The sequence below is a fragment of the Procambarus clarkii genome, chromosome 21, assembly GCF_040958095.1.
Source record: "Procambarus clarkii isolate CNS0578487 chromosome 21, FALCON_Pclarkii_2.0, whole genome shotgun sequence".
NCBI classification, from domain to species: Eukaryota; Metazoa; Arthropoda; class Malacostraca; order Decapoda; family Cambaridae; genus Procambarus; species Procambarus clarkii.
Window position 1 is genome coordinate 21,563,921 of NC_091170.1, and position 27,230 is coordinate 21,591,150.

General features: G+C 47.7%; 3 protein-coding genes across 5 annotated transcripts in view; 2 read left to right on the plus strand and 1 right to left on the minus strand.

The window, feature by feature from the left end:
- LOC123760820 (uncharacterized) overlaps positions 1-27,230 on the minus strand; it is a 948,105-nt gene that overhangs the window by 771,836 nt on the left and 149,039 nt on the right. The gene's annotated exons all lie outside the window — the stretch shown is intronic.
- Positions 2,813-16,830, plus strand: LOC138367134 (uncharacterized). Its single transcript, XM_069328538.1, has 3 exons — positions 2,813-3,033; positions 15,031-15,562; positions 15,697-16,830. The coding sequence occupies exons 1-3, from the start codon at positions 2,813-2,815 to the stop codon at positions 16,828-16,830; spliced, it is 1,887 nt and encodes a 628-aa protein (XP_069184639.1).
- The window catches only part of LOC138367135 (paternally-expressed gene 3 protein-like), a 39,199-nt gene continuing 33,716 nt past the window's right edge, over positions 21,748-27,230 (plus strand). Inside the window, exon 1 of the mRNA XM_069328539.1 lies at positions 21,748-21,892. Coding sequence (XP_069184640.1) covers positions 21,748-21,892 — 145 coding nt within the window. The remainder of the gene's footprint in view (positions 21,893-27,230) is intronic.

Consider the following 27,230-nt stretch of genomic DNA (forward strand, 5'->3'; position numbering starts at 1 on the left):
GATCTTTGGCAGGTGGAGTCCGGATTTCTTGGCGTTCACAGTTTCGATCAGTTTGTTGACCTGTTTGTTGTCAATGCTTATATTCGTCGAGCGCTTACCCACTGCTCTGAATGGAGCAACGTGAGTAGAGAGTTTGAAAGAGTAACTCAGGTATTGATGAACAACGGATATAGCAACGCGGAAATAAACGCTGCTATAAAAGGATACTTGGACCGTTGGTATAATTCAGAACCTAGAACAGAAACCACAACACCCCCAATAAAATTATATTACAAATCAACCATGCACAGTGAACATATAAAAGAGGAAAGAATAATGAAAGAAATAATCCGTAAAGGAGTAAAAAGCACTACTCCTAACCAAAACATAAACCTGATAATATTCTACAAAATCAAGAAGACTTCCGAACTCCTTATCAAAAACAGCCCGAAGCCGACGGAGAACCCTCTACAGCAGTCAAGCGTTGTATACATGTACACTTGCCCCCACGAAGGATGTAACCTTCAATGTAAGTACATAGGTATGACGTCGACCAAGCTGACGAGGCGTTTGACATGCCATCTTCAATCTGGTGCCCCTAGGAATCACATGAGACAAGCCCATGACATTACTCTAACCAGAGAAATGTTGAACAAGAATACCTGCATAATAGACAAAACCCAAGATTCAAGAAGATTACAAATTTTGAGGCAATTCACATAAGAATAGAGCGACCTACCATGAACACCCAAATCTCGGAACTATTTACTCTACCCACCATGAGAGTAAGGACAAGACAAGAACATATCGATGCCAACACAGAAGACAATGTCCAACATAACAGGCCAATTACACTGGATTAATCTTTGTGTTTAGATAGGAGCTGCCTCGAATGGGCCAATAAGCCTTCTGCAGCCTCTATGTTTCACCTCACATATATCCCTTATGTATCCCCCCATGTTTTCACCTTTATTGTATTATCACCTGACCCAGTGCAGGTATAAAATCAACTAGTATTGTAAGATCTGTTCACTTGAGAATGAACCATGGAGGTTCGAAACGTTGTGCAAATTATATAAATAAATGTAATACACTCTATAGTAAATCACTTCTTTTCTTCACCTCAAAAGTACGAAAATGAGTTTTGGAGAACTCCTATTTCAATTAAGCCCTGATGCTAAGAAAATAGTTAGAGGGATAGAAGCCCTAAACCAGAAAATAATAAACACAGAATAAGCGGTCATATTCAATGAAACATTATATATATATATATATATATATATATATATATATATATATATATATATATATATATATATATATATATATATATATATATATAACTGAAAACTCACACCCCAGAAGTGACTCGAACCCATACTCCCAGAAGCAACGCAACTGGTATGTACAAGACGCCTTAATCCACTTGACCATCTCGACCGGACATAATGAGGTGATAGCCTAAGCTATTTGAACCACCCCACCGCCGGCACTCGGATAGTAATCTTGGGCATAGCATTTTACCAAATCACCTCATTCTTTGGGGCACACGTGAGGAACACAAATGCGAACAAGCCTGAATGGTCCCCAGGACAATATGCAACTGAATATGCAACCAAGTAATCTTGGGCATGCTATGCCCAAGATTACTATCCGAGTGCCGGCGGTGGGGTGGTTCAAATAGCTTAGGCTATCACCTCATTATGTCCGGTCGTGATGGTCAAGTGGATTAAGGCGTCTTGTACATACCAGTTGCGTTGTTTCTGGGAGTATGGGTTCGAGTCACTTCTGGGGTGTGAGTTTTCAGTTGCATATTGTCCTGGGGACCATTCAGGCTTGTTCGCATATATATATATATATATATATATATATATATATATATATATATATATATATATATATATATATATATGAGGTACCACCTCTGGTGCAATTGTAGGGATCCATAGCCTCGAAGAAGGGAACACAGAGCATTCAGAGAAAAACTTGCCATTTAACTCTGAGTGTTCACTTCTCCTACCACCCTGTGTGTGTGTGTGTACTATATTATATAAGGTTATACAGCTACATATCTGATTTTTACAACAAGTGAAAATTAAGATATATATTTATATCTATATTGATGTATACTGGCAGCAGGTTTTCATTTAGACATGTTTAATTTAATATGACTTCATATTCTGTGTCGATTATTTTCTTGTTGATAGCTTCTATCCTTGTGACTATTGCTCTTGTATCTTGGGTGCAGAAAACTTCGTAAGATGCAGGATGCAGGGTTTAGCAAGATGGGCGATGACATCCAACTTACCCAGTCACGACACCAAGCGTTTCTATAACACTCTGTAGACTATATATGGACGACAGTCTTCTGGCTCTTCTCCCCATCTTAGTACAGATTTGTTTGTTTGTTTGTTTGAGATATATACAAGAGTTGTTACATTCTTGTACAGCCACTAGTACGCGTTGCTACGCGTACCCATGTAGTACGCGTAGCGTTTCGGGCAAGTCCTTAATCCTATGGTCCCTGGAATACGATCCCCTGCCGCGAAGAATCGTTTTTTCATCCAAGTACACATTTTACTGTTGCGTTAAACAGAGGCTACAGTTAAGGAATTGCGCCCAGTAAATCCTCCCCGGCCAGGATACGAACCCATGACATAGCGCTCGCGGAACGCCAGGCGAGTGTCTTACCACTACACCACGGAGACTGCTAAACTAAACTAGAACTAGAAAGCTAAAGATGGGACACAACTGCTGACAAAGAAGAGGCAGATCTTGGACAGATGGGTTGAACACTTTGATCAGGTTCTTAACCACCCTGCCTCAATCAACGATGCTCGCGTACCTCCGGAAGATCAACCAGGACCTTGATAAATCTCCCACAGAAGAAGAAGTCAGGAAGACCATCATGGAGCTTTCTTGTGGCAAAGCGCCAGGATCAGATGAGATCCCTGCTGAAGTGTACAATACAGGAGGCCCAGCCATAATGCAGACACTGGCAAAGCTCTTCCAGTCCATGTGGAATGAACCGGAGGTCCAACAACTGTTAATTTCGTAAGTAAATTTCGCAGGCAACAGAAAAAACCTTAAGACAAAATATGACAGTTTACCACATATTACAAAAGAAAACTGTTGATAAGCTCATAGGGTAAACTATTGAAGAAATAAAAAAATTATTTATTACAAAGTTGCATTGTTCACAGGTCTGCAAGCTTTGTTCCATATACTAATGTTTGACCCATGTACTGTTGTAATGTACAGTTAGTAGTGGTGTGACCTGTGTACTGTACAGTTAGTAGTGGTGTGACCTGTGTACTGTACAGTTAGTAGTGGTGTGACCCATGTACTGTACAGTCAGTAGTGGTGTGACCTGTGTACTGTACAGTCAGTAGTGGTGTGACCCATGTACTGTACAGTCAGTAGTGGTGTGACCCATGTACTGTACAGTTAGTAGTGGTGTGACCTGTGTACTGTACAGTTAGTAGTGGTGGTGTGACCCATGTACTGTACAGTCAGTAGTGGTGTGACCCATGTACTGTACAGTCAGTAGTGGTGTGACCCATGTACTGTACAGTCAGTAGTGGTGTGACCCATGTACCGTACAGCCAGTAGTGGTGTGACCCATGTACAGTACAGTCAGTAGTGGTGTGACCCATGTACTGTACAGTCAGTAGTAGTGTGACCCATGTACCGTACAGTCAGTAGTGGTGTGACCCATGTACCGTACAGTCAGTAGTAGTGTGACCCATGTACCGTACAGTCAGTAGTGGTGTGACCCATGTACCGTACAGTCAGTAGTAGTGTGACCCATGTACTGTACAGTCAGTAGTGTGACCCATGTACTGTACAGTCAGTAGTAGTGTGACCCATGTACCGTACAGTCAGTAGTAGTGTGACCCATGTACCGTACAGTCAGTAGTGGTGTGACCCATGTACCGTACAGTCAGTAGTAGTGTGACCCATGTACCGTACAGTCAGTAGTAGTGTGACCCATGTACCGTACAGTCAGTAGTAGTGTGACCCATGTACCGTACAGTCAGTAGTGGTGTGACCCATATACCGTACAGTCAGTAGTGGTGTGACCCATGTACCGTACAGTCAGTAGTGGTGTGACCCATGTACCGTACAGTCAGTAGTGGTGTGACCCATGTACCGTACAGTCAGTAGTAGTGTGACCCATGTACCGTACAGTCAGTAGTGGTGTGACCCATGTACCGTACAGTCAGTAGTAGTGTGACCCATGTACCGTACAGTCAGTAGTGGTGTGACCCATGTACCGTACAGTCAGTAGTAGTGTGACCCATGTACCGTACAGTCAGTAGTAGTGTGACCCATGTACCGTACAGTCAGTAGTGGTGTGACCCATGTACTGTACAGTCAGTAGTAGTGTGACCCATGTACCGTACAGTCAGTAGTAGTGTGACCCATGTACCGTACAGTCAGTAGTAGTGTGACCCATGTACCGTACAGTCAGTAGTGGTGTGACCCATGTACCGTACAGTCAGTAGTGGTGTGACCCATGTACTGTACAGTCAGTAGTGGTGTGACCCATGTACTGTACAGTCAGTAGTGGTGTGACCCATGTACCGTACAGTCAGTAGTAGTGTGACCCATGTACTGTACAGTCAGTAGTGGTGTGACCCATGTACTGTACAGTCAGTAGTAGTGTGACCCATGTACCGTACAGTCAGTAGTAGTGTGACCCATGTACCGTACAGTCAGTAGTGGTGTGACCCATGTACTGTACAGTCAGTAGTGGTGTGACCCATGTACCGTACAGTCAGTAGTGGTGTGACCCATGTACTGTACAGTCAGTAGTGGTGTGACCCATGTACCGTACAGTCAGTAGTGGTGTGACCCATGTACTGTACAGTCAGTAGTGGTGTGACCCATGTACTGTACAGTCAGTAGTGGTGTGACCCATGTACCGTACAGTCAGTAGTGGTGTGACCCATGTACCGTACAGTCAGTAGTGGTGTGACCCATGTACTGTACAGTCAGTAGTGGTGTGACCCATGTACTAATCCCATCACCCGACTCACAACACAGGGTCGGGAGCCGACCAATCTTGGAACAATTACCCAGACTAATTAAGTTGCCATGGTTAAGAGTGTCCACCCAGCGAGAAGGAAGGTTCCCCTGCTGCTGCTGCTGCTGCTGCCAACACAACAAGGAAGGTCTCCCTGCTGCTGCTGCTGCTGCTGCCACCAACACAACAAGGAAGGTCCCCCTGCTGCTGCTGCTGCTGCCACCAACACAACAAGGAAGGTCCCCCTGCTGCTGCTGCTGCCACCAACACAACAAGGAAGGTCCCCCTGCTGCTGCTGCTGCCACCAACACAACAAGGAAGGTCCCCCTGCTGCTGCTGCTGCTGCCACCAACACAACAAGGAAGGTCTCCCTGCTGCTGCTGCCACCAACACAACAAGGAAGGTCCCCCTGCTGCTGCTGCTGCTGCTGCTGCTGCTGCTGCTGCTGCTGCCACCAACACAACAAGGAAGGTCTCCCTGCTGCTGCTGCTGCCACCAACACAACAAGGAAGGTCCCCATGCTGCTGCTGCTGCTGCCACCAACACAACAAGGAAGGTCTCCCTGCTGCTGCTGCTGCTGCTGCCACCAACACAACAAGGAAGGTCCCCCTGCTGCTGCTGCTGCTGCTGCTGCCACCAACACAACAAGGAAGGTCCCCATGCTGCTGCTGCTGCCACCAACACAACAAGGAAGGTCCCCCTGCTGCTGCTGCCACCAACACAACAAGGAAGGTCTCCCTGCTGCTGCTGCTGCCACCAACACGACAAGGAAGGTCTCCCTGCTGCTGCTGCCACCAACACAACAAGGAAGGTCCCCCTGCTGCTGCTGCTGCCACCAACACAACAAGGAAGGTCTCCCTGCTGCTGCTGCTGCTGCTGCTGCCACCAACACAACAAGGAAGGTCTCCCTGCTGCTGCTGCTGCTGCTGCTGCTGCCACCAACACAACAAGGAAGGTCCCCCTGCTGCTGCTGCTGCCACCAACACAACAAGGAAGGTCCCCCTGCTGCTGCTGCTGCTGCTGCCACCAACACAACAAGGAAGGTCTCCGTGCTGCTGCTGCTGCTGCTGCCACCAACACAACAAGGAAGGTCCCCCTGCTGCTGCTGCTGCCACCAACACAACAAGGAAGGTCTCCCTGCTGCTGCTGCTGCTGCTGCTGCTGCTGCTGCCACCAACACAACAAGGAAGGTCTCCCTGCTGCTGCTGCTGCTGCCACCAACACAACAAGGAAGGTCTCCCTGCTGCTGCTGCTGCTGCTGCCACCAACACAACAAGGAAGGTCCCCCTGCTGCTGCTGCTGCCACCAACACAACAAGGAAGGTCTCCCTGCTGCTGCTGCTGCCACCAACACAACAAGGAAGGTCTCCCTGCTGCTGCTGCTGCTGCCACCAACACAACAAGGAAGGTCTCCCTGCTGCTGCTGCTGCTGCTGCTGCCACCAACACAACAAGGAAGGTCTCCCTGCTGCTGCTGCTGCCACCAACACAACAAGGAAGGTCCCCCTGCTGCTGCTGCCACCAACACAACAAGGAAGGTCTCCCTGCTGCTGCTGCTGCCACCAACACAACAAGGAAGGTCCCCCTGCTGCTGCTGCTGCTGCCACCAACACAACAAGGAAGGTCCCTATGCTGCTGCTGCTGCCACCAACACAACAAGGAAGGTCCCCCTGCTGCTGCTGCTGCCACCAACACAACAAGGAAGGTCTCCCTGCTGCTGCTGCTGCCACCAACACAACAAGGAAGGTCTCCCTGCTGCTGCTGCTGCCACTACACAACAAGGAAGGTCCCCCTGCTGCTGCTGCTGCCACCAACACAACAAGGAAGGTCTCCCTGCTGCTGCTGCTGCTGCTGCTGCTGCCACCAACACAACAAGGAAGGTCTCCCTGCTGCTGCTGCTGCCACCAACACTACAAGGAAGGTCCCCCTGCTGCTGCTGCTGCTGCTGCTGCTGCTGCCACCAACACAACAAGGAAGGTCTCCCTGCTGCTGCTGCTGCCACCAACACAACAAGGAAGGTCCCCCTGCTGCTGCTGCTGCCACCAACACAACAAGGAAGGTCTCCCTGCTGCTGCTGCTGCCACCAACACAACAAGGAAGGTCCCCCTGCTGCTGCTGCTGCTGCCACCAACACAACAAGGAAGGTCTCTCTGCTGCTGCTGCTGCTGCAGCTGCTGCCACCAACACAACAAGGAAGGTCTCCCTGCTGCTGCTGCTGCTGCTGCCACCAACACAACAAGGAAGGTCCCCCTGCTGCTGCTGCTGCTGCTGCCACCAACACAAGAAGGAAGGTCTCCCTGTTGCTGCTGCTGCTGCTGCTGCTGCCACCAACACAACAAGGAAGGTCCCCCTGCTGCTGCTGCTGCTGCTGCTGCTGCTGCCGCCACCAACACAACAAGGAAGGTCTCCCTGCTGCTGCTGCTGCTGCTACCAACACAACAAGGAAGGTCTCCCTGCTGCTGCTGCTGCCACCACCACAACAATGAAGGTCCCCCTGCTGCTGCTGCTGCTGCTGCCACCAACACAACAAGGAAGGTCTCCCTGCTGCTGCTGCCACCAACACAACAAGGAAGGTCCCCCTGCTGCTGCTGCTGCTGCTGCTGCTGCTGCCACCAACACAACAAGGAAGGTCTCCCTGCTGCTGCTGCCACCAACACAACAAGGAAGGTCCCCCTGCTGCTGCTGCTGCTGCTGCTGCTGCTGCTGCTGCCACCAACACAACAATGAAGGTCCCCCTGCTGCTGCTGCTGCTGCTGCCACCAACACAACAAGGAAGGTCTCCCTGCTGCTGCTGCTGCTGCTGCTGCCACCAACACAACAAGGAAGGTCTCCCTGCTGCTGCTGCTGCCACCAACACAACAAGGAAGGTCCCCCTGCTGCTGCTGCTGCTGCCACCAACACAACAAGGAAGGTCTCCCTGCTGCTGCTGCTGCCACCAACACAACAAGGAAGGTCCCCATGCTGCTGCTGCTGCTGCTGCTGCCACCAACACAACAAGGAAGGTCTCCCTGCTGCTGCTGCTGCCACCAACACAACAAGGAAGGTCTCCCTGCTGCTGCTGCTGCTGCTGCTGCCACCAACACAACAAGGAAGGTCTCCCTGCTGCTGCTGCTGCTGCCACCAACACAACAAGGAAGGTCCCCCTGCTGCTGCTGCTGCTGCTGCCACCAACACAACAAGGAAGGTCTCCCTGCTGCTGCTGCTGCTGCCACCAACACAACAAGGAAGGTCCCCCTGCTGCTGCTGCTGCCACCAACACAACAAGGAAGGTCCCCCTGCTGCTGCTGCTGCCACCAACACAACAAGGAAGGTCCCCCTGCTGCTGCTGCTGCCACCAACACAACAAGGAAGGTCCCCCTGCTGCTGCTGCTGCTGCTGCCACCAACACAACAAGGAAGGTCTCCCTGCTGCTGCTGCTGCTGCTGTCACCAACACAACAAGGAAGGTCTCCCTGCTGCTGCTGCTGCTGCTGCCACCAACACAACAAGGAAGGTCCCCCTGCTGCTGCTGCTGCTGCTGCCACCAACACAACAAGGAAGGTCTCCCTGCTGCTGCTGCTGCCACCAACACAACAAGGAAGGTCCCCCTGCTGCTGCCGCTGCCACCAACACAACAAGGAAGGTCTCCCTGCTGCTGCTGCTGCTGCCACCAACACAACAAGGAAGGTCTCCCTGCTGCTGCCGCTGCCACCAACACAACAAGGAAGGTCTCCCTGCTGCTGCTGCTGCCACCAACACAACAAGGAAGGTCTCCCTGCTGCTGCTGCCACCAACACAACAAGGAAGGTCTCCCTGCTGCTGCTGCCACCAACACAACAAGGAAGGTCCCCCTGCTGCTGCTGCCACCAACACAACAAGGAAGGTCCCCCTGCTGCTGCTGCTGCTGCTGCTGCCACCAACACAACAAGGAAGGTCCCCCTGCTGCTGCTGCTGCTGCTGCCACCAACACAACAAGGAAGGTCCCCCTGCTGCTGCTGCTGCTGCCACCAACACAACAAGGAAGGTCTCCCTGCTGCTGCTGCTGCTGCCACCAACACAACAAGGAAGGTCTCCCTGCTGCTGCTGCTACTGCTGCCACCAACACAACAAGGAAGGTCTCCCTGCTGCTGCTGCTGCTGCTGCTGCTGCTGCTGCTGCTGCTGCCACCAACACAACAAGGAAGGTCTCCCTGCTGCTGCTGCTGCTGCTGCTGCTGCTGCCACCAACACAACAAGGAAGGTCTCCCTGCTGCTGCTGCCACCAACACAACAAGGAAGGTCCCCCTGCTGCTGCTGCTGCTGCTGCCACCAACACAACAAGGAAGGTCTCCCTGCTGCTGCTGCTGCTACCAACACAACAAGGAAGGTCCCCCTGCTGCTGCTGCTGCCACCAACACAACAAGGAAGGTCTCCCTGCTGCTGCTGCTGCCACCAACACAACAAGGAAGGTCCCCCTGCTGCTGCTGCTGCCACCAACACAACAAAGAAGGTCTCCCTGCTGCTGCTGCTGCCACCAACACAACAAGGAAGGTCCCCCTGCTGCTGCTGCTGCCACCAACACAACAAGGAAGGTCTCCCTGCTGCTGCTGCTGCTGCTGCTGCTGCCACCAACACAACAAGGAAGGTCTCCCTGCTGCTGCTGCTGCTGCTGCCACCAACACAACAAGGAAGGTCCCCCTGCTGCTGCTGCTGCTGCTGCTGCCACCAACACAACAAGGAAGGTCTCCCTGCTGCTGCTGCCACCAACACAACAAGGAAGGTCCCCCTGCTGCTGCTGCTGCTGCTGCTGCCACCAACACAACAAGGAAGGTCCCCCTGCTGCTGCTGCTGCTGCTGCTGCCACCAACACAACAAGGAAGGTCTCCCTGCTGCTGTCATCGCTGGGAAGTCATTAAAGTATAATCTGCCGTCAGCATTAGTGTGATGCTAGTTCAGTCCTTTCTGACTGAGGTTTCTTGTAACCTATTCACCTCTAAATAAGGACAATCTCATAATATTATTTGTTATCTCTCTTGTCTTCTTTTTATTGAGTACATTTGGAGACCTTTGAGATGATCCCAATAATTTAGGTGTTTTATCTCGTCTATGCGTGTCGTATATGTTCTCTGTATTCCCTCTATTTCAGCAATCTCTCCTGCTCTGAAGGAGGAAGTGAGTACTGAGCAGTATTCAAGACGGGACAACACAAGTGCCTTGAAGAGTACATCCATTGTGATGGGATCCCTGGATTTGAAAGTTCTCGTAATCCATCCGATCATTTTTCTGGCTGACGCAATATTTGCTTGGTTATGCTCCCTAAACGTTAGATCGTCAGACGCCATTATTCCCAAATCCTTTACATAATGCTTTCCCACTATGTGCAGATTTGATTGTGTTTTGTACCCTGTATTATGTTTAAGGTCCTCATCTTTACCGTACCTGAGTACCTGGAATTTATCAGTTAAACATCACGTTATCTTCTGTTGCCCAGTCGAAAACTTTATTAATATCTGTTTGAAGTTTTTCAATCTCTTCAGTAGAAGTAATTTTCATGCTTATTTTTGTGTCATCTGCAAAGGATGATAAGATGCCATGACTTATATTTGAGTCTATGTCTGATATGAGAATAAGGAAAATCAGTGGTGCAAGGACTGTACCTTGAGGTACAGAGCTTGCAACTGCGCTTGGACTCGATTTGATTTGATTGACTGTTACTCTTCGTATTCTGTTCAACGGGAAATTGAGTATCCAGCGTCCTATTTTACCTGTTATTCCCATTGACCTCATTTTGTGTGCTATCACTCCATGGTCACATTTGTCGAATGCCTTTGCAAAATCTGTGTATACAACATCTGCATTCTGTTTTTCTTCTAATGCCTCAGTGATTTTGACATAGTGGTCAAGTAGCTGTGAGAGGCACGATCTTCCTGCTCTAAATCCATGTTGGCCTGGATTGTGGAGGTCATTGGTCTCCATGAAACTAGTGACCTGACTCCTGATCTCTCTCAAATACTTCTAATTATGTGGGACGTTAGTGCAACTGGTCTATAATTCTTTGCCAAAGCTTTGCTACCTCCCTTGTGTAGAGAGGGCTATGTCTGCTGCTTAAGCGTATCTGGTATCTTCCCTCGTGTCCAAGCTCTTCCTCCACACTATACACTATACTATACTATTCTGGACTTACATTACTTAGAACAGTTTCCCATGGAATGATTGTAAGTTCCCTGTTTATTTTCTCTCAATCTATCCTTTTATTATTAAATTTGAATTTGCTGAATAACCCTTTATCAATGTTTTAGGTCTATTCTGAGTAATGATGGTAGTTTGCACTTCAATTAGCTTGTGATCTGAGTATGTAGTATCTGATATCATAATGTCCCTGATTATGTCTTCATTGTTTGTAAAGACCAGATCTAGAATATTTTCATTTCTCGTTGACAATGATATCTGCTGCTTTAAGTAAAAATTTGTCACAAAATCTAACACTAATGGAAACACTAATTAAAACCCCGGAAGCCGGAAACCCGGAAACACTAATGAAACACTTGAAGGTAACCGTCAACATGCTGGCAACATTAAGGCTGTTATTGACATTGGCTCCCATCGTTAACTAACGGTTCTGGGGTAATCAGGTTAGTTTAGGGATTTGGTAGGTTAATTAAGGTAAAGTTAGGTGGTGAGATGAAGGTGTGGGTGAGATAGAGGTGTCTGTGGTGTCAACCATCTCGCGGTGTCTGCGGTGTGGCGGGCAGGGCGCCTCCCACGCCACACAGCTCACTACCCGGGGCAGGCAAAGATGCTTCACCGCCACCTTACTTTGTGGCTACTCTGCCATGATTTCGGGGCTCAACGTCCCCGCGGCCCGGTCCCCGACCAGGCCTCCTGGTTGCTGGACTGGTCAACCAGGCTGTTGGACGCAGCTGCTCACAGTCTGACGTATGAGTCACAGCCTGGTTGATCAGGTATCCTTTGGAGGTGTTTATCAAGTTCTCTCTTTAACACTGTGAGGGGTCAATGTTGAACACTGCTTTTCAACGGCCACAACCTCATATTCCTCATATACTGATTATGGGGAGCCTGGTTGTAAATCGACTGGAGGATCGTGTTCCCTGAAAGTAAGTAGGATTGCTTCAAGACTTCAGTTGAGCTATGAGAGAGGAAGAGCACTTAACTTGTGCACAAAAGTAGGTATAGGAGTGGGTCTGTATATTAGGGAAGACCTTGTATGCTCGGAGCCCCTTAACGTTACAAATGAGGTGGTAGAAGTACTGGGAGTAAAAATAGAGAAAATAAACTTAGTGGTTATTCCAATATACAAACCGCCAGATGCAACGGCTGAGGAATTCACAGAACAGATAAACAAAATAGAGAATAGCCTTGATAATTTGGAGAACCCGATACCTGATATTATCTTCCTAGGTGACTTCAACTTGCCTAGTCTCAGATGGAGAATAGCAAATAATAATATTATACCAGGAAATCTATCGGGACCTAACCAACCACAGATTAGAGAACTACTTAGATTCTGTGACAAATTTTTACTCAACCAGCAGATATCGGAGCCAACGAGAAATTAAAATATTCTAGATCTGGTCTTTACGAACAATGAAGACATTATCAGAGACATTACGATATCAGATACCACATACTCAGATCACAAACTCACTGAAGTGCAAACGACCATTAATACTCAGAATAGACCTAAAACGTTGATAAAGCGAGAAGGGCTATTCAGTAAATTCAATTTAATAATTAAAAGATAGACTGGGAGAAAATAAACAGGAAACTTTCAAACATTCCATGGGAAACTGTTCTTAATGATACAAGTCCTAAAGAAGGAATAGAAAAACTGGCTTCGGAAGCATATCAAGTTTGTCTGAAACATGTTCCTTTGAGGAAAGCCAGAAAGAGATCCAACATAGAAAGAGAACGCAGATAACACTATAAAACTCGCCTGGCGTTCCGCTAGCGCTTTGTCATGGGTTCGTATCCTGGCCGGGGAGGATTTACTGAGCGCAAATCCTTAACTGTAGCCTCTGTTTAACGCAACAGTAAAATGTGTACTTGGTTGTAACAACGATTCTTCGTGGCGGGGATCGTATTCCAGTAACATGATCGTATTCCAGTATTCCAGTAACAGATCGTATTCCAGGAATGTAACAACTCTTGTATATATCTCAAAAAAAAAGGAAAAAAATAACGGAAATGCTTAAGCAGACACGACTTTCCCGTCAAAGAAGGAATAATTTAAATAGGGAGATTGAAGAAATCGAGCAGAAATTGAAACGCTCATATCAAACTGAGGAAAGGCAGTTAGAACAGAAAGCAATTCAGGAAATAAAGAAAAATCCAAAATACTTTTTCACATATGCAAAATCAAAAGCAAAAACCACTACCAGTATTGGACCTATTCGTACAAGTGAAGGTTCATACACGGAGGATGACAAAGAAATTAATAAAACCCTAAAAAAGCAGTATGAGGACATGTTTAGCTCTCCAATAAACAGCATGAAAGTGGAAGATCCAGACAATTTCTTTATGCGGGATATCCAAACCCCTGTAAATATAACTGATATCAACATGAGCGCACTAGACTTTGAGAGAGAAATTGAAAACATGCCCATGCACTCAGCCCTGAGTCCAGATTCATGGAATTCAATATTTATAAAGAAATGCAAAGTGCCGGTAGCACAGGCACTCAGTATAGTGTGGAGGAAGAGCTAGGACACAGGGGAGATACCAGATGCACTTAAAGTAGCAGACATAGCCCCCTCTACACAAGGGAGGGAGCAAAGCATTGGCAAAGAATTATAGACCAGTTGCACTAACGTCGCACATAATAAAAGTATTTGAGAAAGTGATTAGGAGTCAGGTCACCAATTTCATGGAGACCAATGACCTTCACAACCCAGGCCAACATGGATTTCGAGCGGGAAGATCGTGCCTCTCACAGCTACTTGATCACTACGACAAAGTCACTGAGGCATTAGAAGAAAAACAGAATGCTGATGTGATACACGTACTTCGCAAAGGCTTTCGATAAATGTGACCATGGAGTAATAGCGCACAAAATGAAGTCAATGGGAATAACCGGAAAAGTAGGACGCTGGATACTCAGTTTTCTGTCAGTTTTCTGAGGACTTTAAACATAATACAGGGTACAAAACAGAATCAAATCTGCCCATAGTAGGAAAACAGCATGTAAATAATTTGGAACAATGATGTCCGACGATCTAACGTTTGGGGAGCACAACTAAGCAAATATTGCGTCAGCCAGAAAAATGATAGGATGGATTACGGGAACTTTCAAATCCAGGGATCCCATCACGGTGGTTGTACTCTTCAAGTCACTTGTGTTGTCCCGTCTCGAGTACTGCTCAGTACTCATTTCCCCCTTCAGAGCAGGAGAGATTGCTGAAATAGAGGGAATACAGAGAACATATACGGCACACATAGACGAGATAGAGCACCTAAATTATTGGGATCGTCTCAAAGCTCTCCAAATGTACTCACTAGAAAGAAGACGAGAGAGATATCAAATAATATACACATGGAAAATACTGGAGGGCCAGTCCCAAATCTACACAGTAAAATAACAACGTACTGGAGTGAACGATATGGAAGAAAATGCAGAATAGAACCAGTGAAGAGCAGAGGTGCCATAGGTACAATCAGAGAACATTGTACGAACATCAGAGGTCCGCGGTTGTTCAACGTCCTCCCAGCGAGCATAAGAAATATTGCCGGAACAACCGCGGACATCTTCAAGAGAAAACTAGATTGTTTCCTCCAAGGAGTGCCGGACCAACCGGGCTGTGGTGGATATGTGGGCTTTCGGGCCGCTCCAAGCAACAGCCTGGTGGATCAAACTCTCACAAGTCGAGCTTGGCCTCTGGCCGGGCTTGGGGAGTAGAAGAACTCCCAGAACCCCATCAACCAGGTAAAAGTCAGGTGACATCTCTTCTAGTTCCATCAATTACCAAAAATGTTAGAAATCGAAACCAGTTCTTACCTATTAAATCATATATGAATGTTAATAATAACTAAAACATAATTATATATAGTCAGGGAGCTCCCGGAAAGCCAGACACCGGTATCTCTGACACCAGAAGACAACGCCCCACAGAACTACTCCAGCGCCCCACAGAACTACTCCAGCGCCTCACAGAACTACTCCAGCGCCTCACAGAACTACTCCAGCGCCTCACAGAACTACTCCAGCGCCTCACAGAACTACTCCAGCGCCTCACAGAACTACTCCAGCGTCTCACAGAACTCCTCCAGCGCCTCACAGAACTACTCCAGCGCCTCACAGAACTACTCCAGCGCCCCACAGAACTACTCCAGCGCCTCACAGAACTACTCCAGCGCCCCACAGAACTACTCCAGCGCCTCACAGAACTACTCCAGCGCCTCACAGAACTCCTCCAGCGCCTCACAGAACTACTCCAGCGCCTCACAGAACTACTCCAGCGCCTCACAGAACTACTCCAGCGCCTCACAGAACTACTCCAGCGCCTCACAGAACACCTCCAGCGCCTCACAGAACTCCTCCAACGCCTCACAGAACTACTCCAGCGCCTCACAGAACTCCTCCAGCGCATCACAGAACTCCTCCAGCGCCTCACATATCTACTCCAGCGCCTCACAGAACTACTCCAGCGCCTCACAGATCTACTCCAGCGCCTCACAGAACTCCTCCAGCGCCTCCATAACTAATCCAGCGCCTCACAGATCTACTCCAGCGCCTCACAGAACTACTCCAGCGCCTCACAGAACTCCTCCAGCGCCTCACAGAACTCCTCCAGCGCCTCACAGAACTCCTCCAGCGCCTCACAGAACTACTCCAGCGCCTCACAGAACTACTCCAGCGCCTCACAGAACTCCTCCAGCGCCTCACAGAACTCCAGCGCCTCACAGAACTACTCCAGCGCCTCACAGAACTACTCCAGCGCCTCACAGAACTCCTCCAGCGCCTCACAGAACTACTCCAGCGCCTCACAGAACTACTCCAGCGCCTCACAGAACTCCTCCAGCGCCTCACAGAACTCCTCCAGCGCCTCACAGAACTACTCCAGCGCCTCACAGAACTACTCCAGCGCCTCACAGAACTACTCCAGCGCCTCACAGAACTACTCCAGCGCCTCACAGAACTACTCCAGCGCCTCACAGAACTACTCCAGTGCCTCACAGAACTACTCCAGCGCCTCACAGAACTACTCCAGCGCCTCACAGAACTACTCCAGCGCCTCACAGAACTACTCCAGCGCCTCACAGAACTACTCCAGCGCCTCACAGAACTACTCCAGCGCCTCACAGAACTACTCCAGCGCCTCACAGAACTACTCCAGCGCCTCACAGAACTACTCCAGCGCCTCACAGAACTACTCCAGCGCCTCACAGAACTACTCCAGCGCCTCCATAACTAATCCAGCGCCTCACAGATCTACTCCAGCGCCTCACAGAACTACTCCAGCGCCTCACAGAACTACTCCAGCGCCTCACAAAATTACTCCAGCGCCTCACAAAATTACTCCAGCGCCTCACAGAACTACTCCAGTGCCTCACAGAACTACTCCAGCGCCTCACAGAACTACTCCAGTGCCTTTGCAGAACTACTCCAGAGCCTCACAGAACTACTCCAGCGCCTCACAGAACTACTCCAGTGCCTCACAGAACTACTCCAGCGCCTCACAGAACTACTCCAGTGCCTCACAGAACTACTCCAGCGCCTCACAGAACTACTCCAGTGCCTTTGCAGAACTACTCCAGAGCCTCACAGAACTACTCCAGCGCCTCACAAAATTACTCCAGCGCCTCACAGAACTACTCCAGAGCCTCACAGAACTTCTCCAGCGCCCCACTTAACCACAGAGACGAGAAGGAAGGCTGTTTACATATTTAAAATCTATGGACTTAAAGCTCTAAAACTTTTATAAAATCGAAGAGAGACTGCGGGCCGCTCCCAGCAACAACCTGTTGGACCAAGTTATCACAAGTCGAGCCTGGTCCCGGTCTGGGCTTGGGGAGTAGAAGAATTCCCAGAACCCCATCCTGGAAATCCTGACAAAGATAGCAAAAGACCATCAGCGAGATCAACAGAAACCCAAAGTCCTCTCCTCTGGAAAGCTTTGAACTTACACAGATGACAACAAAGCAATGGGTAAAATACTGAAGGCACAGTACAACTCTGTTTTCATTGAAGCCCAAAACATCTTCTTGAGGTTATCTTGTGATGATTTCAGGGCTTTTTTTTTTAGTGTCCCCGCGGCCCGGTCCCCGACCAGGCCTCCACCCCCCAGGAAGCAGCCTGTGACAGCTGACTAACACCCCGGTACCTATTTTTGTTACGAACCAAACTCCCTCGCCCGAGCACGAAGCCGTAAAGTCCACGCCATGTGTGAGTCCGCTCCCGAAAACCCCACATGGACAACGCCATCTAGTGGTGACAGGATATGCCGGCAACAGGCGCTGGATTCCTGTCCTAGTCGGCTCGCAAAGTAGCCACTGCTGACCTCTGGCGAGGTGGCACTTAGACAGTGAACGCCATCTATGGAGCGAAGAGGTGGACGTTTGTGTCTAAGCTAGTAAGTGATGTTTCCTAGTGGTCCCATGTAGTGTCCCAGTACTGATGACGTGTCTGGTTTCAGAGTCAACCTAGGACTGCTGTGTTGGACGATGGATCAGTCTACCCAAGGCAGCCAAGGTCTCTTCACCAGTCTGCTTTGAAGAAGCTGTGAGCCACCCCCGGACGAACTCTGGTAACTCTGGAACTATTACTACTGAGAGTGTAATTGCCTGCCTGAGGAGTGGCAGTGACGGGAATCGCCGTATCCGGGGCTGGCTGGTGGAAGAGACTACCCACTGCGGTGCCAAATGAGGAGAGTGACCAGTGAGTCACACGAGGCTCCTGCCTAGGGCTCGCAACCCTAGAATTAGTCGTGGAGTGGCCTAACAGCGATGCTGATTGGTACCTGCCAGCAACAGGCTGAACTGTGGTTGTAAGCCATCCCGACGAGGCACCCAGTGGGATTGTGATTTGGCTGGCCTGTGGCCAGGGTAGATTCATCGTGGGCCATGGAAAAGGAAACCAAGAAAGGCTACCCAGAGTGAGCATCGCCAACTGCGCCAATGTCTCCGTCTTCAGAGGGAGACATCATTGTACATATAGTGTAGTAATACATCCGTCTAAGTTTTATATTTTATATGGTGGTGGAAATTATATATGGAGGAAAGTGCTAATTTTGTATATTTAATGTACCTTTCTTGTTGCTTTAACTTGCATTACTGGGCTCACCCCTTGAAACCCTCTACTAACTTGGGGCCGCATACCCAAACTCTAATACCATCAGAGAAGAACCCGGTTGCGTCCCAGTAGGGCCGTAACAATTTTACTGCTAGGTATCAGGGGTATAGGGTGAAAGAAACTCTGCCCAATGTTTCTCGCTGGCGCCTGGGATCGAACCCAGGACCACAGGATCACAAGTCCAGCGTGCTGTCCGCTCGGCCGACCAGCTCGGCTCTCCCTCCCTAAACATACTCTAGATCAAAAAAAAATTTCTGTCACAGTATCACAGGGCCTAAACATTATTTGCAGACAAAGATCAGATACTGGTGTTATCCCCGACGCATAAAACAGTGGTGACCGCACCATTTAATATAAGGGCGGGGGGGGGGATGAAAACCAGATGGATATTTTAATCGACATCACTAACATCACACATTATAAAAATCTTTGACAGAGTGTTGAGAAGTATCACAAAATGCTTGGAATCACTGTCTACATAACCCTGGACAACACGCGTTCAGAACAGTGCTGGAACTGGTCTTCACTCAACATGTTATTTTCTGTGGCCTATTGAAAGGCCTGATTATCGTGAGTTTGAAGGTTTTCTGTGTCCTCTATGTTGTCTGCTGATAAAATCTTAAGTGGTACTTGTAAAGGATAATGTGGTACTATAGTATGCATTCCCGTATGTCCCATATGAGAATGAGAAAAAGTGATCTTCGAATTACATTGTGACGATAATCTCCTTCAAGAGATTGAGCCTGCTCTTCCCTCCACAATTACGTCGTTAAAATTATATAAAACTACTATGGAAGAAATGTCCAACAACGACAACAACACCAGCAAGGTTTGCCAGAGAGCAAAACGCATGCAGCCAGAGACACCTGCTCAGACTCAAACCGCCAAACTACCCGTCTTACTACCGGCTCCGCTGATTGGTCGCCGGTCTGGCTGCAACTGCACTCGCCCCCCCCCCATACTACTTGATGTCTGGGGTCGCCACGACCTCAGACCTCAGAATATTCTGTGCTTCCGCAGTTACCACTCCTCCCGGCTAGACGTTAGCGTATACTGAGAGAGGTGGTAGCTTAAAGCCAATATTCCAGCACCTTACCTTTATTTTTGTATTGCACTTCTTGTTATTTTGTCTTAACGTAACTTTTCATTGTGTCATTTAATTATTCTTATTATTTTGATTGATTGATTTTATTATACGAATTTGTTTGTCCCTTTTATTTATGTTTTGATTTATTTAACGTAATTAAAATTTCATTGTTAAAATTTACTTGTGTTTTGTGTGTCTTCTCCTTACCTTACCACAGACGAAGTTCCAGTTTTCTATTTTTTTTTATAACTATGTGACGAGGCCATACCCCTAGCCTTAAACAGCCGAACACCAACGCGTTACCGTCACAACATTAATACATCAATCTTCGAAATACATTATGGAAGGTCTGGATTTAGCTTTGTTAATATATCGGCTGCTCTTAGGGTCATCTTCATCTGGAAATTAAAGATCCAACTTCCTACATTGGCAGTAATATTATTTGTACACATTTTGTGAGCAATAACGCCATGCTCACACTTGTCGAAGAAAGAAAGCAACTCTTAGCTTGTATATAGAATTAGATAATATCATTGCTAACCTCAAGGACATAGTTTATAATAGATACAAAGAGATCATCAACACCGCGGGAGAGTTACCTGGTGACGCCATCACTGCCAAGGAGACTGTCCCAAGTTATCGTACCTGCAAGAACATATATAAGCATTACAAACATGAAGTACCTATCCACACAAACACGGATATTTGCAATCATATGATACATGCATAGAACACACACACACACACAAATGAGCCACAGAGATATTAGAAAGAACTTTTTTAGTGTCAGAGTGGTTGACAAATGGAATGCATTAGGAAGTGATGTGGTGGAGGCTGACTCCATACATAGTTTCAAGTGTAGATATGATAGAGCCCAATAGGCTCAGGAACCTATACACCTGTTGATTGACGGTTGAGAGGCGGGACCAAAGAGCCAGAGCTTAACCCCCGCAAGCACAACTAGGTGAGTACAACTAGGTGAGCACACACAAAATCTTTAAAGAATTCTGATAAAAAAAGAGATCTAGGGGTGGTTCTAGATAGAAAACTATCACCTGAGGACCACATAAAGAACGTTGTGCGAGGAGCCTATGCCACGCTTTCTAACTTCAGAATTGTTTTTAAATACATGGATGGCGATATACTAAAGAAATTGTTCACGACTTTTGTTAGGACAAAGCTAGAATATGCAGCGGTTGTGTGGTGCCCATATCTTAAGAAGCACATCAACAAACTGGAAAAGGTGCAAAGACATGCTACTAAGTGGCTCCCAGAACTGAAGGGCAAGAGCTATGAGGAGAGGTTAGAGGCATTAAATATGCCAAAACTAGAAGACAGAAGAAAAAGAGGTGATATGATCACTATGTACAAAATAGTAACCGGAATTGATAAAATCGATAGGGAAGATTTCCTGAGACCTGGAACTTTAAGAACAAGAGGTCACAGATTTAAACTGCTGAACACAGATGCCGAAGAAATATAAGAAAATTCACTTTTGCAAACAGAGTGGTAGACGGTTGGAACAAGTTAGGTGAGAAGGTGGTAGAGACCAAGACCGTCAGTAGTTTCAAAGCATTATATGACAAAGAGTGCTGGGAAGACGGGACACCACGAGCGTAGCTCTCATCCTGTAATTACACACACACACACACACAATCCTGGTGTTTCCCCAGGACTACACTGTAATAAAGAGGCGAAGTGTCCCACTCATGAGAAAGGAATGGAGTTTCAAGGAGATGGGTATCCCAGGCTGCGAGGGTTTCAAAGACTACATACCAGGCACCATGACGATGGGAGGACCAAGAGTAGTAGTAGCAGTGATACTTCCTTCCACCAAACTGACCTTCCACCAAAATGACAGAAGACCCAGGCAAGAGTATGACAACAACAACATGGCAGTTAACATTATAATTGAGAGGGCAGCCGCTGCTGCCTGTTGAAATCGATCCCATCTGCTCATCATGGGGGACTTCAATCACGAAAGGATAGACTGGAAAAACAAGGAACCACATGAAGGTGAGGAAACATGAAGAGCTAAACTTTTGGAAGTGGCGACAAGAAATTTTTTAAGTCAGCATGTCAGGGGACCAACAAGAATGAGAGGCAACGATGAACCAGCGAGATTCGACCTAGTCTTCACTTTGAACGTAAAGACTAGGTCGTTATTTCCCGACATAAGGGAAATGACATAACAATATAACGTGTCGTTATTTCCCGACATAAGGGAAATCGGTTTCAAAGCCCCCTTGGGGATGAGTGATCACAATGTACTGATGTTTGAGTACCTGGTCGAAGTAGGGTTAAGGTACTCAAGAAAGGGCCCAGGAAATAAAATGACGGCATTCCGGAAGGGAAACTATGAGGAGATATGGAAATTTCTAACAGATATAACATGGGAAACAGAGTTCAGAGGAAAGACGTTCAAGACATGATGGACTACATCACACAAAAGTGTAAGGAGGCAGCAGACAAGATCATCCCAGTTCAAAAGGAAAAAAGTGAAATGCAGACAAGAAACCCATGGTTTAATCAGAGATGTAAGCTAGCAAAGCAATTAAGTACGAGGGCGTGAATAAACTATAGAAATATCAGGACACTAGAGAGCAGAGAAAGATACCAGAGGGCCAGGAATGAATACGTCAGGCTGAGATTAGAGGCAGAACGACAATATGAAATTGACATAGCAAGCAAGACAAAAACTCAACCTAAACTGCTGCTCAGCCACATCAGGAGAAAAACAACAGTGAAGGATCAGGTAATGAAACTGAGAATAGGGGCAGACAAATACACTACAAACGACAAGGAAGTGCATGAAGATCTCAATAAGAAATTCCAGGTTTTCACAGTAAAACAAGGGGACGTCCCAGAGATAAGCGAGGGAATATCTAACCAGACACCACTAGATGAGTTTGTGATTACCAGTAAGGAAACCAGAAGGCACTACATAAGGCATCACATGAGACCAGAAGACATGGCAGGATGTGCAGAATACCCCCATTGAAAAGCAGAGGTGCAACAGGTACTCTGAGAGAGAATTATCAACATCTGAGGCCCGAGACTGTTCAACACGTTTTCACTACACATAAGGGGCATAACTGGCAGACCCCTCACAGTGTTCAAGAGAGAACTGGATAAGCACCTCCAAAGGATACCTGATCAACCAGGTTGTGACTCATACGTCAGGCTGTGAGCAGCCGCGTCCAACAGCCTGGTTGACCAGTCCAGCAACAAGAAGGCCTGGTCGACGACAGGTCCGCGGGGTCACTAAGCCCCGAAATCACCTCAAGGTAACCTCAAGGTAAGGAAGTGTGGAAGCATCTGCTAGAGTTGGATGTAACAAAGGCTATAGGCCCAGATGGAATCTCACCATGGATGCTAAAGGAAGGAGCAGAAGCTCTGTGTCTGCCACTCTCCATGGTGTATAACAAATCACTGATAACAAGTGAAATGCCAAAAATTTGGAAGACGGCTAACGTAGTCCCGATATTCAAGAAGGGTGATAGACAGGAGACACTGAACTACAGGTCAGTGTCCCTAACTTGCATTCCATGCAAGATGATGGGGAAGATTGTGCTAAAAAAGCCAGTGGAACATCTGGAGCGAAAGAACTTTGTAACACAACATCAGCATGGGTTCAGGGAGGGCAGATCATGCCTCACAGGATTAATTGAATTCTGTGACCAGGCAACAAATATCAGGCAAGACAAATCCGGCAAGAAAGACAGCGAGTGACTATGAGGAGTGAAGCCTCAGATTGGCGAGACGTTACAAGTGGAGTCCCACAGGGGTCAGTCCTTGGGCCTATACTGTTTCTGATATATGTAAATGATCTGGTTGATTACCTGGTTGATGGGGTTCTGGGAGTTCTTCTACTCCCCCAAGCCCGGCCCGAGGCCAGGCTTGACTTGTGAGAGTTTGGTCCACTAGGCTGTTGCTTGGAGCGGCCCGCAGGCCCACATACCCACCACAGCCCGGTTGGTCCGGCACTCCTTGGAGGAATAAATCTAGTTTCCTCTTGAAGATGTCCACGGTTGTTCCGGCAATATTTCTTATGCTTGCTGGGAGGACGTTGAACAACCGCGGACCTATGATGTTTATACAGTGTTCTCTGATTGTGCCTATGGCACCTCCGTGCTTCACTGGTTCTATTCTGCATTTTCTTCCATATCGTTCACTCCAGTACGTTGTTATTTTACTGTGTAGATTTGGTACTTGGCCCTCCAGTATCTTCCAGGTGTATATTATTTGATATCTCTCTCTCGTCGTCTCTCTAGTGAGTACATTTGAAGGGCTTTGAGACGATCCCAATAATTTAGGTGCTTTATTGCGTCTATGCGTGCCGTGTATGTTCTCTGTATTCCCTCTATTTCAGCAATCTCTCCTGCTCTGAAGGGGGAAGTGAGTACTGAGCAGTACTCAAGACGGGACAACACAAGTGACTTGAAGAGTACAACCATTGAGATGGGATCCCTGGATTTGAAAGTTCTCGTAATCCATCCTATCATTTTTCTGGCTGTCGCAATATTTGCTTGGTTATGCTCCTTAAACGTAAGGTCGTCAGACATTATTATTCCCAAATCCTTTACATGCTGTTTTCCTACTACGGGTACATTTGATTGTGTTTTGTACTCTGTATTATGTTTAAGGTCCTCATTTTTACCGTACTTGAGTACCTGGAATTTATCACTGTTAAACATCATGTTATTTTCTGATGCCCAGTCGAAAACTTTATTAATATCAGCTTGAAGTTTTTCAGTGTCTTCAGCCGAGATAATTTTCATACTGATTTTTGTGTCATCTGCAAAGGATGATACGAAGCTGTGACTTGTATTTTTGTCTATATCTGGTATGAGAATAAGGGTTTGAGAATCTCCCAGAAGGGATATGAGAATCTCCCAGAGGGTATAGAATCGTTTCTCTCAATTTTTGCTGATGATGCAAAAATTCTGAGAAGGATTAAGGCAGAGGAAGATAGTATGAGTAACCAACAAATGGCTACTAAAGTTCAACCCAGGTAAATGTAAGGTAATGAAACTAGGCAGTGGAAACAGGAGGCCAGACACGAGATACCGAATGGGAGATGAAGTCCTTCACGAAACGGACAGAGAGAAAAATCTAGGAGTTGATATCACGCTAAACCTGTCTCCCGAAGCCCACATCAAAAGAATAACACCAGCGGCGTATGCGAGGCTGGCTAACATCATAACTGCTTACAGAAACCTGTATAAGGAATCTTTCAGAACCTTGTATACCACGTATGTAAAACCAATCCTGGAGTATGCGGCCTCAGCATTGAGCCTGTATCTTATCAAGCACAAGACGAAACCGGAAAAAGTTAAAAGATATGACACTAGGATAGTCCCAGAACTAAGAGGCATGAGCTACGAGGAGAGGCTGCGTGAAATGCACCTCACGACATAATCACCACATGTCGATCATGGAGACATGATCATCACATATAAAATTCTCAGGGGAATTGACAGGATAGACAAGGATGGATTATTTAAAACGGGTGGTACAGGCACACGGGGGACACAGGTGGAAGCTGAGTACCCAAATGAGCCACAGAGACATTAAAAATAACTTGTTCAGTGTCAGAGTAGTTAGTAAATGGAATGCACTAGGAAGTGATGTGGTGGAGGCTGACTCCATACACAGTTTCAAATGTGTGTATATCACGAAAATAAACACGTGATTAAGAATGTGACAATGTCAGACCACGGAGGAAAATGAAACAGGAATTTCCTTAAGTACTTTCGTATATTAAATACATCTTCAGAAGGAATGATTTTACAGATCGAGTGATGGGTATAAATAGGCAGGAAAGAGTGGTAAAGTAAGGTGAGGTACAATACTTGGACAACGCAGACGGCCCATTGGCCCATCAGATCATTCCTTCTGAAGATGTATTTAATATACGAAAGTACTTAAGGAAATTCCTGTTTCATTTTCCTCCGTGGTCTGACATTGTCACAGTTTCAAATGATAGAGCCCAGTAGGCTCAGGAATCTGTACACCAGTAAATTTATGGTTGTGAGGCGGTACCAAAAAGCCGAAGCTCAACACCAGCAAGTCCAACCACTTGGACTGGACAGTAGAGCGACGGCGTCGCTTCATGCAGGTCGGCATTCAATCCCCGACCGTCCAGCTTCTTGGCACAATTCTTTCCCCCCAAATCCTCATTCTGACCCGTTCCAAATGCTATATAGTCGTAATGGATGGGCGCTTTCTCCTACTAGTTACCTTCCCTTCAAGCCAGCAAGCACAACTAGGTGAGTGAGTTGACGTGTCTGTTGCTCCTGGAAAAAGTATTCATATCTCGTGACATCTCAGTGCTAGAGAGAGGAAACATTGCCTAGTGATACTATGAAGCGCTTAAAGTTAAGAAACACCAATTTCAGTGATAACGATTGACCACTGTGTTAAATAGGTAATATCCCAGGACGTGGGCAGGAGAAGAGTGCCGCGAGGTGTCACAGCGCCGCCACGGACCTATAGTAGCGGTGTAGAGAGATGATAGTCCTAGTGAAGACTAGAACAACGAAGTCAAAACGCGCAACATTAGCTTTATGAGCAACTTGAAGGGAAGAAAAAACCACTTGTCGTAGTGAGACATAAAGAGTTAAGACAGGAACGAATGTGACTGTGATGTCTGACAGTGACGAGTGATCATAGGCCTACAACACGACAGGCTTAACTACCTACTTAATAACCCACCTAATTGTGCTGTAGGAGAAGGAAATTATCAGGAGAAAGTGCCAAGCCTTACGACTATATAGAACTTGGAATGTATCAGAATAAGGATGGCTGTCGGGGGATGGCCGGCTGGTAAGTGCCTCTCCGAGTCAATCATATGGTGTACAGTGTGTACACCATATGTACACTCTACATAATACTACAGTATGCTATTTAATCTATATAAATAAAAATATACATTTTTAGTCTCCGAAAGTTCTTTAACGATTGCCTTGAAATTTTGACATAACGTTGCATTCGAATACGTTCATGTTTTATATACCTACTATATAGATGTCAAACCTGTGACAGGTAAAAACATGTTTTTTTTAACTGTTTTTCATGTGAGGGAATGGTGGGGAGGACGAGGGCACGGGGGAATGGTGAGGAGGACGAGGGGACGGTGGAATTGTGGGGAGGACGAGGGGACGGGGGAATGGTGAGGAGGACGAGGGGACGGTGGAATTGTGGGGAGGACGAGGGGACGGGGGAATGGTGAGGAGGACGAGGGCACGGGGGAATGGTGAGGAGGACGAGGGGACGGTGGAATGGTGGGGAGGACGAGGGGACGGGGGAATGGTGGGGAGGACGAGGGGACGGTGGAATGGTGGGGAGGACGAGGGGACGGTGGAATGGTGGGGAGGACGAGGGGACGGTGGAATGGTGGGGAGGACGAGGGCACGGGGGAATGGTGAGGAGGACGAGGGGACGGTGGAATGGTGGGGAGGACGAGGGGACGGGGGAATGGTGGGGAGGACGAGGGGACGGGGGAATGGTGGGGAGGACGAGGGGACGGGGGAATGGTGGGGAGGACGAGGGGACGGTGGAATGGTGGGGAGGACGAGGGGACGGTGGAATGGTGGGGAGGACGAGGGGACGGTGGAATGGTGGGGAGGACGAGGGGACGGTGGAATGGTGGGGAGGACGAGGGGACGGGGGAATGGTGGGGAGGACGAGGGGACGGTGGAATGGTGGGGAGGACGAGGGGACGGTGGAATGGTGGGGAGGACGAGGGGACGGGGGAATGGTGGGGAGGACGAGGGGACGGTGGAATGGTGGGGAGGACGAGGGGACGGGGGAATGGTGGGGAGGACGAGGGGACGGGGGAATGGTGGGGAGGACGAGGGGACGGTGGAATGG